This window comes from Epargyreus clarus, unplaced genomic scaffold (genome assembly GCF_041222505.1).
Source record: "Epargyreus clarus isolate Ecla_fem2 unplaced genomic scaffold, WU_Ecla_fem_2.2 ptg000015l, whole genome shotgun sequence".
In the NCBI taxonomy this organism is placed as follows: domain Eukaryota; kingdom Metazoa; phylum Arthropoda; class Insecta; order Lepidoptera; family Hesperiidae; genus Epargyreus; species Epargyreus clarus.
The window spans coordinates 13,752,771-13,768,939 of NW_027332223.1; the positions used below are offsets into that span (position 1 = coordinate 13,752,771).

General features: G+C 39.1%; 1 protein-coding gene across 4 annotated transcripts in view; it reads right to left on the reverse strand.

Annotated features, from left to right (window-relative positions):
• The window catches only part of Pde1c (Phosphodiesterase 1c), a 254,027-nt gene that overhangs the window by 35,636 nt on the left and 202,222 nt on the right, over nt 1–16,169 (reverse strand). For all 4 annotated transcript variants that reach the window (XM_073081003.1, XM_073081004.1, XM_073081001.1 and 1 more), the window contains 2 exons: nt 2,458–2,608; nt 232–345 (listed from right to left, as the gene is read on the reverse strand). In XM_073081003.1, the coding sequence (XP_072937104.1) occupies nt 232–345; nt 2,458–2,608 (265 nt within the window). The remainder of the gene's footprint in view (nt 1–231; nt 346–2,457; nt 2,609–16,169) is intronic.

Below are 16,169 nucleotides of genomic sequence, written 5' to 3' on the forward strand. Positions count from 1 at the left end.
AATTTGACAATTTATGCCTACAACAAATTATCCAATTTCAATCTTAGATAAGGAAAGATTCGATAGATTCATTATCAATAACAGACATTATAAAACACTGCGACAGTCGCGCGACAAAACTGCTATTTGAAAGCACCCTTAAGCTTCTATAGTACAATCTCCGTTCAAAAACATCATTGTAAACCTTTAAAACTTTTGATAAAATTAGAACAATAAAATGGTAATACATACTTGGTCTCATCCAGGTACACGGCCTCGAGAACTTTGGCGGCATATTGTAAGTTCTTTTGCAAAGTCTCTGCGGGTATTTCACCCCGGTTTAATTGTCTTAGGAGATAGCGTAATCTGTGAACAAGAATAATGGTTGGTGAATTATAATGAGAAGGTAGTATGTATGTCATCCACAGGAATTATCTTATGTCTATTTTCCATCCTACTGTATTTAGCATGCGGTATTAATTCTTAAAAGCTTATTAATTCTTAGGTACACAATTTATATACCTTTTTTTTTTTTCTCGAGGGGGAAACCTTCAAAAGGTACCCGACGACGTGGGAGCGACGCCGGGTTATGTGGGATTTTTACCGCACTGAAACCCCCACGGTGGCCGTCCTCAACGCTTGTTGGAGAACTCCGGGATCTCCGACGGAACACAACCGGAGCCCTCCAAGCGCTATGCCCCGATCGGGCTCTAACCTGGGGGAGCAGTTTTCGCTCCTCCCACACCATGTAGTGTTTACGACGGTATGCGACCACACATACCGCCGTCCTTCCGGAAGCCCTCTTTTAGTCGCCTTCTACGACAGGCAGGGGATACCGTAGCCCTATTCTAGTCCCGGAACTACAGGGACAAACACAATTTATATACCTAACGTAGATTATAGCTGTGTATTGAAACCAATTGACTTTTTTCGAAGAATTAGTTAAAGCACAGTGCAAGAATTTATGGATAAAAAATCAATTACTCTAAACTACACACAGTTTCACCTAATTTGATCTTTATAAGTGAGTTTTTCCGAGGGCGCAATAATACAGCATGTTTCTCTTTAAAAAAAAAAACTTATACGACCTGTCTAGGGATATAGATTTTGTACGAGAAAAATATTATAAGTAGTTGTCTTTCTTCCTGTTCTTTATAGTTTCGGATTCGGAGTTACACGTACGTACATCATACATTCACACGTATACATATTTTAAAAATAACATCCTGTATATTTCAAACAACTGATCCTTTAAAATGTAAAATTATATTCAGCGATTAAAACGAGGCAGTAAAACGGAATAAACTCAATTATAAATTCCCTGATTCGTGTTAGCGAGACTTTCCGATAGTTGTGGGTTTATCTAGTTATAACTTTCACAATAACTACGCTTCGATATTCTGTAAAGTAAGTTAGGCAAAAATATGAGAAAGTTTAATATAAATGCCGTTAAGTAGGTATTTTGTGTTATGCACTAAATACCTATACTATATACTTACATTACTCATAATACGTCATAATAAAGGTGAACTTCTCCAAATATACATAGTTTTATGCATATAGGCTGTTTTATTATTTTTAGATTTTTTTAAAACATGTACTCGTAGTAGCAGACGAGCACGTAGTCTACCTGATGGTAAGTGGCTACTGCCGCCCATGGACATCTAATCAACATCAGATAGGCTTAGATATTCCTACTTGAGGTCGGCCACAGACGCGCCGCTACCTCTGAGGATGAAGCTGCAAAGCCTCGGAAAAGTACATACTTTTCGAACAATCAAACCAGAACACAGCAGTGCTTAACACTGCTGTTGTTAGGCAGAAATAGGTGTGGCGATGGTGCAATCATAGTAGAACTACGAATAGCTACACTTCCTACCGTGATTTAACTCTACTATAATTATCGCCGCCTACTGTAAGTCTGGTGTAGCGACCCGTGAACAATTTACATGAACCCCCTTTGATCATCGGGCAGTAGACGCGAATACAAGTGCGGAACTAATTGTTCAGCGAATTTGACTCATCGAGTGTTTCTGCTGTATTCCGCGGAGTTCGGTGGTACCTTTTGTATGACGTCACAGTACATGGGACAGATAATTAATTGGTAGAACTAATATGGTTTGACTGGGAAGGTACCATCGGCTCACCTACTTCTAGATTGAATTAGTTCTTGCGCTTCGATGGTAGGGTGTGAATGCCTTTTGACATTTGAGGCAACGAAACAGATACCATTACATCACGCTGACCCCTGACGCATTCTACGCTCACACACACACACTCACAGCTCCACAATAAGATTCACGTTATCGTGGGTGTATTGCATGCTCGCTTACTACTTCAATAGTATAAAAAAAGCCTCTGCATACCTTCCCAGTTCACTTAATCATTAATCGAGCTATAAAACTGAAGCTCTCACCCTCTCGTGTAACTGAGAAACCCTAGAAGCAGGATTAGTTAGCTACAAACAAGGATGTTTACCTAAGAGCGGCTTTGTCGCAGGCGTCGGGCGTGTCGACGGCGGGCAAGTGTTCGGTGTCGAGGTCTAGCTGGTCTAGCTGCTCGTCGGTGGGCGGGGCCTCGGCCTTACTCCGGCTTGAGGACCGACGGACTATTGTAAGTGCGCCTTGTTCTGTTGACAAAGGAGATTTATGTATTTAACGATATTGGTATATTTAAGAGTAAAGGTAACTTAGTTAAGTGGCTATTATTGAGTTTTTTTATTAAATAAAACATATATATACACAAGGAGAGTAAAACGGCTATATAGATAAAAAAGTTTGTTTTTATCATAGACAGAGTTAAAGGTCATTTACACAACCTAATATAGCGTGTTTCAGAATGTACCCATAGACATAGTGCTTACTATTTGCAAATACTAAGAAAAATTGTAACAACATTCCTAGAACTATACAAAAGAAATTTGCTAAATATAATACGTATAAAATGGGGAAATAAAATGTTAAAAAATAAGGAAAGAAGAAAACAATTTAGTCCGATTTTTAGATGTGAAAATAAATAAATCTAAAGTTACGAATATAATAAATCCTATTATTTAACAGTCTATACAAACATAATTACCTACCTACTTATAATATAAACATAATTTATTATGTATAAAAAAATAAAGAAGGAGTAAGTATTGTAATAAATATTCTGATCTTCGTACATTATATTCAGTAATTTATTTTATTTTCTTGTGCCTACAAAAAAATAAATATCTACGTAGCACGTAATAGGATTTGAAAGAGTAATATAAATACTGTTTGTTGCTTCAGGCTCTATTTTCGTTACCCTTCGACAAATAAACGGGTAATATTAAATTCTATTAATATATTTACGTAATAAAAAATCTATTAATATATAAGATGAATATGAAATATCTGGAAGGTGGTAAAACTATTTGTAGTGTGACCATCGCCACACCTATTTCTGCTTAATAACAGTAGTGTTATGCGCTGCTGTTTTCTGGTTTGAATGGTGTGGTAAGGGAGGTATACTTTTCGAGGTGTTTCAACTTAGTCCTCAGGGGTAGCGGCGCATCTGTGGCCGACTATCAGGGGTTGATTACAAATGTCCATGGGCGACAGTTGCCATTTACCATTAGGTGCACTGCATGCGCGTCTGCTACTCCTATATTATAAAAAATACTCTATATCTTATATATAAAATTCTCGTGTCACAATGTTAGTTACAGTAGGTACTCCCCCGAAACGGCTTTACTGATTTTCACCAAATTTTATATGCATATTCAGTAGGTCTGAGAATCGGCTACTATCTATTTTTCATACCCCTAAGTGATAAGGGCTGTTCACCCTTAACATTTTTTTATTTATGGCAACACAACGTTTGCCGGGTCAGATAGTATATTTATATTATGTAGGTTAGTGTTGTATCTACTATTATTGTTGGGCTATTATTATTGTTTTTTTAAATAATGGTAATAACGGGAATTACGTATAGCAGCCCTAAGAGGATCGCTGACGCTACCAACACGTGCATTGGCGAGTCACCGACTTAGACCTAGATTTATTGCACATTAGCAATTTCGCAATTACCAATCAATACTTTCCTTAATTATTGTAATATAAAATTGTGCATTCTTCATCCAACTTAGATAGGAATCACTAGCCTTAAATATAAGTTTTATTGTAATTTTAATATAATTAAATTAGGTTTAAAGTAAATCTGGTTTTTTTTTGGAGCCTCCGAGAGCAGCAAACGTAATTGGCGCAGTCGGTAGGATACTCGCGGGCCGGTTCGCGTTAGCTAGGTCATCTAATATCGAAGATCGCGTCGCGAGTCACCCGGGTGGCTATCCAGCCCCGTCATCGAGTATCCAGAATCTACGGACCTGCTGCGACACAGGAGGAGTTTCCAGACATCGAAGCACCAGAGAAAACCAGATGAAACACCTGTAAGTGCACTTGAATCGTTCTCGTGTTGCTATCCTTTTGTCCTAAGTACCCTTCACCATTTTCCACCCTAGATCCGATAGGGACCGGCAGTCTGAATCTCGTCAGGCTCGCCGCGATAGTGTTAGCGATAGAACTAGAAATTTAGATTTTGAGTTAGATAATCAATTAGATAGTTTTAATAAATTAGATTATAATATAACAATGGCAGTTGACCCGGACACCATTTTTAAGGCACTCCGCCTAGTCCCGGACTTTGATGGCAACCCTAACGTATTAACGAGATTCATTAAGGTTTGCGACCAAGTAGTTATCAAGTACTTGCGCCCTGATCCAGGCAGTGAATTTTCAAATACATGCCTTCTAAACGGCATACTTAATAAGATTACAGGGACAGCAGCTTGTACCATCAATTCCAATGGCATCCCTGATAGTTGGGCAGGCATACGTAGTACTCTTATTAACAATTTTTCCGATCAACGTGACGAGACTACACTATACAATGACCTCTCATTAGCCACGCAAGGCAATAGATCCCCACAGGAGTTTTTCGACCACTGCATGACACTTTTTAGTACCATTATGACCTATGTGACCTTGCACGAAACCATAGACACCACTGTGACAGCTAAACGTGACTTATATAAAAAAGTGACAATGCAAGCGTTCGTTCGTGGTTTAAAGGAACCCTTAGGGTCCCGTATACGCTGTATGCGCCCCGAAACTATTGAGAAAGCGCTCGAATATGTTCAGGAGGAAATGAACATCACATACCTCCAACAACGTAACGAGCCTCACAGAAGTCAGTTTATTCCAAAAAACCCTGTATTCCCGTCCACGTCATTCGCACCACCACGTGCACCTCCTAATTTTCAAAACCCAGCATCCAAGTGGCCGACACCGATAGGGCAGCAGCCCATGAGGCCCCCGCCTCAACCATTTAAATTCCAACAACCCATGCAACATCATCGCATGCCAACCAATACTCAAAGGATGTTCGGCGCACCGCCTCCTAATTATAATCCTCACAGTAATGTATTTAAACTACCACCAAGAAATAACCCTACTCAGTCATCAGCTCCTCAACCTATGAGTGGCGTTCAGAGATTCACTCCGAAACCATTACCTCACACCTTGATGACTGGTCATGATTGGAGAAGGTCAGGGAACCCGCCACCCAATAATTATTTTAAAACACGTGAAATGAACATGAACGAATGTGCTGCATATGACGGATCATATTACTACCCATATGATTGTTACCAAGAGCCGGTGTACGATTACGATGACTATAACAACTACTACACTAGTGACTATGCCCCCGACTTCACTTGCGACCCGACATATTATGACGCTTCAATCTACAACCCTTTACGAACTGAAAATACCACTCAGGTAGAAGATGTTAGTGACGATCAGGATTTTCAGAAGGACCCCCCTATACGAAAACCAAAATAGAACTTAACTTACAGACACAGAGACAATTACCATATATACAGATTTCCGACCCACCTTTAAAATTATTAGTAGATACGGGTGCTAACCAATCTTTTATTAGTCCTGAAGCTGTTGAAAATTACTTTAATCAATTTCCACTTAATTATGACCCCTTCGAAGTGACTAACATACACGCGACAACTAGGAACAATTATTCTATAACGCTACCATGTTTTTCAGAGTTCAATGATCGCGATAATATTAAATTATTCGTCTACCGATTCCATAATTATTTCGATGGACTTATAGGATTAGATTTATTAAATAAATGGGAAGCTCGAATAGATTTGAAAGACGGACAATTAATAACTCGCTCCGCTTCGAATCCTATAATGATGTATGATTCTCGGAACGTAAATCTGTACGAGGACATCATACCAGCTGGAACATCAAAGGCTATTCGTATACCGATAGACACTAGTGATGGCGATGTTTTTATTAAAAAACAAGTAGTTTGTAATTGTATAATTCACGAATGTATCACCACCGTTATTAACAACCGCGCTTACGTTGAGATCGAAAATCCAACACCAAACGACTTAATATTCTCGCTCGATCGGCCGGCGCACGCGGAATTATTTAATATCGAGTGCATGCGCACTAACCAACCATCGGCGCGCGCGCGGGAAGTAGTTTCACGCTTACGTTTAGATCATTTAAACGAGGAAGAAAAAGCGAATCTTAAGGCTCTTTGTTCTCGCTACTCAGACGTCTTTTATTTAGACGGCGAACCCTTAACATTCACTAATAAAATAAAACATCGTATTAGAACTACGGATGAGGTCCCCGTGCACACTAAAAGTTATAGATATCCGTTCGTTCATCGACAAGAGGTTAGGGATCAGATTGCGAAAATGCTAGACCAGGGAATAATCAGACCATCCGATTCCGCCTGGAGTTCACCTATTTGGGTTGTACCTAAAAAGATAGACTCCTCAGGTAAGCAGAAGTGGCGCCTTGTCGTAGACTTTCGTAAGTTAAACGAAAAAACGTTAGACGATAAGTACCCTATACCTAATATTACTGACGTACTGGACAAGTTAGGGAAGTGCCAATATTTTACCACCTTAGATTTAACCAACGGATTTTACCAAGTAGAGATGGACCCCCAGGACATACCAAAGACAGCTTTTAATGTCGAGCATGGCCATTTTGAGTTCCTTAGAATGCCAATGGGTCTAAAGAACTCACCTAGCACATTCCAACGTGTCATGGACAACGTTCTAAGAGGTCTACAAAACGACATATGTTTAGTATACCTAGACGACATCATAGTATTTAGCACGTCCCTTCAGGAACATATGTTGAACTTGGAAAAGGTATTTCAACGTCTTCGAGAGTCCAACTTTAAGATCCAAATGGACAAGTCAGAATTCCTGAAACTCGAGACTGCCTATCTTGGTCACATCATCAGTAAAGATGGCGTGAAACCTAATCCCGATAAGATTTCAGCCATAGAGAAATATCCCATTCCTAAGACACCAAAAGAGATAAAACAGTTTTTAGGTCTTCTCGGTTATTACCGAAAATTCATTCCTGACTTTGCTCGTATTACCAAACCATTAACACAGTGTTTAAAAAAGGGTAAGAAGATTACTTTCGATACCGAATACGTTAACTGTTTCGAAAAATGTAAAACCCTTCTTACTAATGACCCAATTTTGCAGTATCCAGATTTTTCTAAAGAGTTCAACCTAACCACAGATGCTTCAAACTTTGCTATCGGTGCAATATTATCCCAAGGCCCCATAGGTTCAGACAAACCCGTGTGCTACGCTTCTCGTACACTTAACGAAAGTGAGACTAACTATAGCACCATAGAAAAAGAATTGTTAGCAATTGTATGGGCAACTAAATACTTCCGCCCTTATCTCTTTGGTAGGAAATTTAAAGTTTATAGTGACCATAAACCACTACAGTGGATTATGAGTCTAAAAGAACCCAACTCACGGCTAACTCGATGGCGACTCAGGCTTAGTGAATATGATTTTACAGTCATATATAAGAAAGGAAAATATAACGTTAACGCAGATGCCCTCTCTCGAGTAGAAATTCATAACGACGAGATTAAGACGTTGATGATGCAAATCGACGACTTAAACTCCTTTATAAGAAAGCCGACTGAATGCCTGCCTACTCCAAATAATAGTTCTTCAAAGGAAATTGTCAAACCCCCGACGGAAAACCCGACTGACTTACAACCTACTAGAGCTAACTCTTCCACGGAAACCGTCGACTCCTTGTTGGGTAACCCAACTGACTTTCCACTAACACATGTTAACTCTTCTACAGAAACCGTTCACACCAATAAGGAAAATCCAATATTAGAAATCCCCATTACTGACGAACCTCTAAATAAATTTAACCGACAGATACACTTTACTATTGTTAGCGATATTAAAAGAAAACCCGTTCTTACTAAACCCTTTGATACCCACACTCGAATTAGTATACAAATCTCAGAACATAATTTGGAAGAAGATCTTATAAACGCTGTAAAAGAATACGTTAAACCTAAAATTAAAACCGCCCTCTTAATCAACCCTACTCTAGCGATGTATTCCGTCATACCTATCTTACAGAGTAAATTCAAAAGCTCCGCTATGAACCTTGTATTAACTAAATTTGAGATAGAAAACGTAAAAGAATATCTTCGCCAGCAGGAGATTATCCAGCACTACCATGATGGTAAAACAAACCATCGAGGCATTACCGAGTGTTACCTAGCTTTGTCATCCAAGTACTATTGGCCTAAGATGAAAGAGCATATCACTAAATTTATTAATGAATGCACCATATGTGGACAAGCCAAGTATGACCGGAACCCAGTGAGACCTCAATTCAATGTAGTTCCACCTGCTACTAAACCCTTCGAAATTGTACATATGGACCTATTTACAGTTCAGGGTGAAAAATACATTACTTTTATAGACGTTTTCACTAAATATGGTCAAGCCTATCCACTTCGCGACGGAACAGCTATCAGTATACTACAGGCATTATTAACATATTGTACACATTTTGGTGTGCCAGTAACGTTAATTACAGATAACGGGACTGAGTTCACAAACCAATTATTTTTAGAATTTACTAGACTACATAAAATAAATCACCATAGAATCCTAGCTCACTCTCCTAACGATAACGGTAATATAGAAAGATTTCATTCCACATTATTAGAACACCTTAGAATTCTTAAGTTACAACATAAAGACCAACCTATAATCCACCTTGTTCCTTACGCTATAATCGCCTATAATAGCTCCATACATAGCTTTACTAAGTGCAGACCTTTCGACTTACTTACCGGACATTTTGACCCAAGAGACTGTCTTGACATAGACTTGACTCATCATCTATTACAACAATATACGCAGAACCATAGGGAACAGATGAAACAGGTATATAAAATTATTAACGACTCCTCTCTTGCTAAACGCACTAACCTAATAGAGAATAGGAATAAGTCTCGCGAACCTGAAATAGAATATGCACCAGAACAACAGGTCTTCATAAAGAATCCAAGTGCTCACCGTCAGAAAACGGCACCCCGTTACACCCAGGATACTGTTCTCGCAAACTTACCTATTCACATTTATACCTCTAAGAAACGCGGACCGATCGCCAAGTCCAGATTAAAACGAATTCCTAAATCCGCGAATTTGTTGCATGATCCTTTACATTAATAAACAGATAGTTATAGTTTTTAAATTTCCAATAATTTCTAAAGATAGTTATGAGCTTTTAAGTTAGCAATAGCACCTAATAAAGACAACCAAGGCCTCATTCCTCCCTTTCCTTTCATAGCAACTTACGAGAAAACATTCGTGTACATAGAGACAGAATGTCCGAAGCTCAATTCCTGGTATCTCTGTGACGAATTAGTCAACCTGCAAATCCGTAGCAAGAATAACTGCATCCAGGAGGTGATAACCAGCCAACGTCTTCAAGAATCTTGCCAATTCGCCAAAGTCATCCAACAAAGGGAGGCCATGGAGAAGCTAGATGATCGACACTATGTGCCATCCTTTCGACACCAGGTTCGAGTACAACTTTCCTGCGGTCGAGTTGATTACATCTCAGTGCATGGAAGTTACCTAGCAACGATTCCAGTTAGCTGTCAACTAAAAACCGAGGAATTCACAATAGTAAATGACAACGACGAGGTAGAAGGACAGCCCCTGAAACGGACCGGAATCACGAAAAGCATCGGCATCCAATCTTCGCCAGCAACGCATATCCAATTGAACTCCATTAACCTGCAGGATCTGCACGGCATCCAGGAGAGAATCATGGCACAGACTCCACTACAGCATCATCATTCTGATGTAGTTTATCATACAACTCTACCATTTTACATGATCCTGTCAATCGGAAGTATATTAACATCATTATCATCCTCTACAAGTACAAGCTTGGGGCATTGCAAGAAAAAGAGCAGTAAAGAAGAAGATAGCAAGGAAGATACTCCTGGAAAGATGCCGGCAACATTCTCACTAAGCGTTCTCAAATAGTTGCCGCTCTGGGGGTGGAGGAATTACGTATAGCAGCCCTAAGAGGATCGCTGACGCTACCAACACGTGCATTGGCGAGTCACCGACTTAGACCTAGATTTATTGCACATTAGCAATTTCGCAATTACCAATCAATACTTTCCTTAATTATTGTAATATAAAATTGTGCATTCTTCATCCAACTTAGATAGGAATCACTAGCCTTAAATATAAGTTTTATTGTAATTTTAATATAATTAAATTAGGTTTAAAGTAAATCTGGTTTTTTTTTGGAGCCTCCGAGAGCAGCAAACGTAATTCGGGCGATTTTTAGTAAATATTTTTTTTGCATGTTTTATCTGTATTTATGTACAAGTTTTTCTGTAGAATTTCCATCTGATTAATCAGCTCACTGGCGGATTATTGCAAATGAATCTTTTCTTTAAGCGTGTTTATTCGTTCATGCTTTTCGTTTTACTTTTAAACAAAGTAATTAATTAAAATGCATTCAGTGAGCCGTCCAAAGAAGGAACGTCTTTTTTACGCGACTGCGGAGGGTAATGTTTTCCGAATGTACATAATATGTACTTGTATATACGTATTTTGTAAACGAGGTACGTCTTTTTTACGCGATTGCGGAGGGTAAGGTCTTTCGAATGTATGTAAATTGTAGATGCTAGTCTCATAGTTGGGCTATGTTTCTTCCTTTTTAAGTTAAATATTTTAAATTTGTTTTGATCTGAAGGCACGGCAGTGCCTCCGCCAAGTCGAGCCAAAATAATAATTATCCGTTTAGTTTCGAATCGTTTAGGTATTACTCGTGGGAGGAGGGTAATGTATACTACATTAGGGGGCACGTTTTACACTTGGCGAATTTTTAGGTGTCATTTTATTTGTCTTGGTAGTACTCGTATAAGGTGAAATTCGGAAAATTGTGAATAGCTGTTTATTATCGTATACTCTTTTTGCTGCAGCATATTTATTCGACTCATTTATGCTATCTAGTTAATAAATTTTATAACGATGCAACTTGTTGACCAAGTAGAGCTTTGACTCCAATAATGTCATATTGTGGCCAAAATATTACAAAGTTTACCTACGCAAAACAAAAGATGAATAAATATGTTGTTGAACTCATCCAAATGCATACGAGCTAGCCGACGGCACTACTTAGATACTCCCTGCACTACTCTACTACATAAATTACAAAGGTAACTTGCAATTGAACTCGTGTTACTAACAACTAGATAAAATTTCTAATTGAGACTTACTATGTTGCGTCGAACATTTCTCGAGCTGAATTTAACAATTACGTGTTTTACGAACGGCTATTTCTAGATTCTAGGTATTTTTTTCTACTTCAAGATTGTAATTTCACTTTGTAATAATTTGGGAAATCGGTAAAAAGATGGTGTTGCTGGCTGATTTTTAAATGCAGCGATAATGTTAGTCCTCAGAAGTGACAATGCATCTGCAATTGGTTTCAGGTGAAATCTCTATAATAGCATAGCCTACATCGATAGCGATATAGGGCTTGGTACAGTTTCTATATAGGGTCAATTACGGACTTTATCAATGGGAGCACTAACCATCGAGTGGACTGCTAACTTTGAGACGTTTGCTACTACAAATTTATTTGCAATCGCTATCACAGACAGATAGGTAATTTTCGATTTTGTGAAAGTTTAAGTATATAACGAGCCTTCTGAAGACAATCAGATAACATAATAGGGAAAGCACGAACGGGGACGTACGAAAATATTAACTTCCGCAGTCGGGTAAAATTACGACATCTGATAGAACATTGAGAAGCCATTGTGGTATTAGTCGTCATAACATTCTATTATAAATGCCACATAACATGGCACTGTTAGCGTAGTTATACTAATAAGCCCATTACGACACAAAAAATCTTGGTGACCCAGGTATCATCGAATTCTGTCCCTGTAGTTCCGAGACCAGAATAGGGCTACGGTATCCCCTGCCTGTCGTAAGAGGCGATTAAAGGGGATTCCGGGGTAGGTAGTGGGCGGCAAGAGTGGGAGCTCGAACCGCCCGGCCAGCGACCCCGGGAAGGACGGCGATACGTGTGACCGCATGCAGTTATGCACACCAATGGATGTGACGAGCTTATGCTCACCTGGGAGGAGCCCGATGGGGCAACGCGCTTAGAGGACTCCGGTTGCGTTCCCTGGAGATCCCGGAGCCCTCAACGCAGCGACGAGGATGGCCACCCTTTTAGTGCGGTAAGAATCCCACATAACCCCGTGTCGCTCCCACGGCATAGGGTACCTTTTGAAGGTTTCCCCCTCGTAAACAAATAAAGGTATCAACAAATTCACGAGACAGGAACAGAAATAAACTCCTTAGTACAGTAGTAATAAAAGCAGAATAGTTTCTTCCTTCAGTACTAACATTGTTTTTATAAGCAGACGCTGCCTTCGGGCGTATTTCCTGCCTTTGTTGACTGTACCCCGTTACCATAGCAACAGGGGGTCAACAACTCGTCTTGCATTCAAAGCCCATCATAATAATAACGCTATAATATCGTGCAATCATTTGGCGACGCGTCGGCGATGGAAATTGAGGGTTAGCGTTTGATGTGGACATAGATTATGTGTAAAATAGACAGGTTTCTTGGTATAGCTGTCGTAACTAACACGTGGTCTTATTTTGTCCCTGTAGTTCTGGGACCAGAATAGGGCTACGGTATCACCTGTCTGTCATAAGCATAGATAAGTGTAGATACTTCACCGCCTTGTAATAGAAGGAAGCCATTAAAGGGCTTAAACGGCTGACAAATGTGTCAGCCATTTAATGGCTGTCATGGTGTAATTTGCGCGGAACAATGCCGACATGCGCAGTCAAGTGTTGCAAAAACACGAAATCGAAGAAAAAGTGCGGAGAAATATCGTTTCATTCGTAAATGATCTAAAAACTACATTTTAAAATATTTTTAACCCCAAATAAAGGACAGTGACAATTTATATTGTCAAAACTGGTTACATTTTCTTGTTAAGAGTGAGTAATCATTACTAATCTATGGTCATAAGAGTCGATTAATAGACGGCTTCCAAGATTACGGGTTTCACGAGGGGGAGCTCGAACCACCTGGCCGACGACCCCGGGAAGAACGGCGGTATGTGTCGCATACACCAGATAGTATATCAAGCGTCACGCTCACCTGGGCGAAAGCTGACGGGATAACGCACTGAGAGGACTCCTCGTCATCCTTATAGAACCGGCCACGGCTACCGGGAGGAATTTAGTACGGTAAACGATTACATTTACCGTCAACGTCTCATATTAATAACACGTTCCAACTTGTCAGTAGGAGACTGAAAATCAGCGCCATGACTCAGTTTACCTGCACGTGGCATAAGCTGAGTTTGTCCCTTTTCGTGGTCTTTTCAACACATATTATAGTAATAATTGAAAGTACATTTTTATTGCTCTTTTGTTATTGTTTTCGTTTTGTTATTTTAATTTTTTGTCTCTTTCTGTTATTCCATCTGTGTTGCAATTATCCGAATAAAATGTTTCTTTCTTTCTTTTCTTCTAGATGTTATATATTTGTGGCTAATCTAATGATGATCTAATGATTTTAAATTTGTTTCTATTGTCCATAGGACACCTCCTTTGAAATGGATCTCACTGGGTCTATGGATAGGCCTACTACGTGAAAAAGTGACGTCATCATATCATACATTTGGGGAAATGATGACGGCTAAAAAGAGCTGAAATAACGCCAGATTCAAAAGCGATTAAAATCACATACTACTTTCGTACCTACAGACTCGTAGATAGACAGTAATTAAACAATATCGGAGTACTCTTAAATAATAATTATAAACTGAACACAAAAAATTAATTAACATACAATCGTTAAATAATTCATATTAATGAATATGAATATCATTATGCGGGTAAACAATACACATTATTTCAATATGACGTCACAAAACATGACAGTAATACGGCTATTAATAATAAAACATTGAAGCTTATGTACCTAATTAATTTGTACGACCATTGAAACGCATAATGAGCTTAATTTGTCATGTTTAACTAATTACCACAGCTATTCATCTATAGTTATTAATATTATGTAAGGACTTACTTTGAAAAATGATAGAAATCGTTTTTAAATTAAATTAGCACTCAATGTTTATCTGATGGTCAGTAGCCAATACTTTTACAAACCAGCATGTCTGTAATCAACCCCAGATAGGATTAAATATTCCTACCTGAGTCGGCCACAGATGCGCCGCTATCCCTGAGGACTAAGCTGGAACGCCTCGGAAAAATCTCCCTTACCACACCCTTCAAATCGGACCACAGCAGCGCCTAGCACCGTTGTTATTAGGTAGAAATAGGTGTGGCGGTGGTGCCGCCGGAGTCGAACCACAAAGGGTTCTACCACCTTCGAAGCGTTCTCAGTAGGGAATGAAACAGTGTACTATGCACCGCTGTTATTTAAAGCCACATTAAGTGAGTTCATCATCAACCCATTACTGTACCACTGCTGGGCACGGGTCTCCTCTCATAATGAGAAGGATTAGGTCATAGTCCACCGCGCTGGCCAAGTACAAATTGGTAGACTTCACATGTCTGTAAAAAGGTTTTTCTTTTTTTTTAATTTTTCAGGTATTCAGGCTTCCTCACGATATTTTCCTTCACCGTTTAAGCAAGTGATAATTAAATTCTTAAACGCACATAACTTTGAAACATTATAGGTGCGTGGTGCCTGGGATTTGAACCTCGGACCCCTTGCTCAAAAAGCCGAGTTTCTTAACCACTAGGTAATCACTGCTTTAAAGTTGAGTGATATGAGATTAGAAGCATCACATGAACCAACGAATTTGTAACGGTACTTTTTTGTTCATTATTTGTACCCATTACGTTGGGTGTTTTCGCCCGTCCCAAATTAGATCGAAACGTTTTTCTTGGTCACCGTGCCCTGAGGGACTTGTACGAAATAAGCTATCTCTGGAAAAACGAGAAATTGTCCGCCCACCGCTTTTGCTCCGAATGTTTGGATCCTATACCAATATTTGTTTATTTCGACATTTAGATTGGCAATTTATTAATAGATAGACATCTATTAATAAATTTCCAATTTAAATTAATAGATAGACATCTATTAATAAATTTCCAAATTAAATGTAGGTTTTATATCGTACTAGAACTAAATAATATACGATTATCTATGAGCTCTCGTTTTCGTAACTATTACGTGTGCGACAGTTTATATTGGGGCTGTCGGCGGCGATCATCTTTGATTGTCGTCGGCGACCTTGTAAGGTCGTCTGTCGCTGATGACAGGCGGTGACAGTTGGTAGCAATCTCTCCTGGTCGCTGGTGACGGCGGGGACAGCCCTCGATCGTGGAGTTGACATTTCGCGGGTATTTTTTTATTTAATTATTCAGTAAGTCAAGTGGTTGACTGTAACCCTTCGTATATGCTACTAGTGCCAGAGATGAAACTCACAACTAAGACATACTGAGGGTAAACTCATCCACGCTGCTCCATTGCGAATTGGTGGAAAGTGGTGGATTTAAGCAGGTAGAGCAATATTATTTATTGATGGTACTTCATTTTATGATACAAGTATTCGTGTTTTTATAATAATTATTGAAAGATCAACTGTATTTGTATGGCCAGGGAGTAATATTCTTATTTTATAACATTTTATGATTGATATCTAACTGCTTTAAACTGCATTTCAAACAACATAATGTTTTACAGTATAATACCGTCAACTGTAAGTCCGTAAACAATTTTACA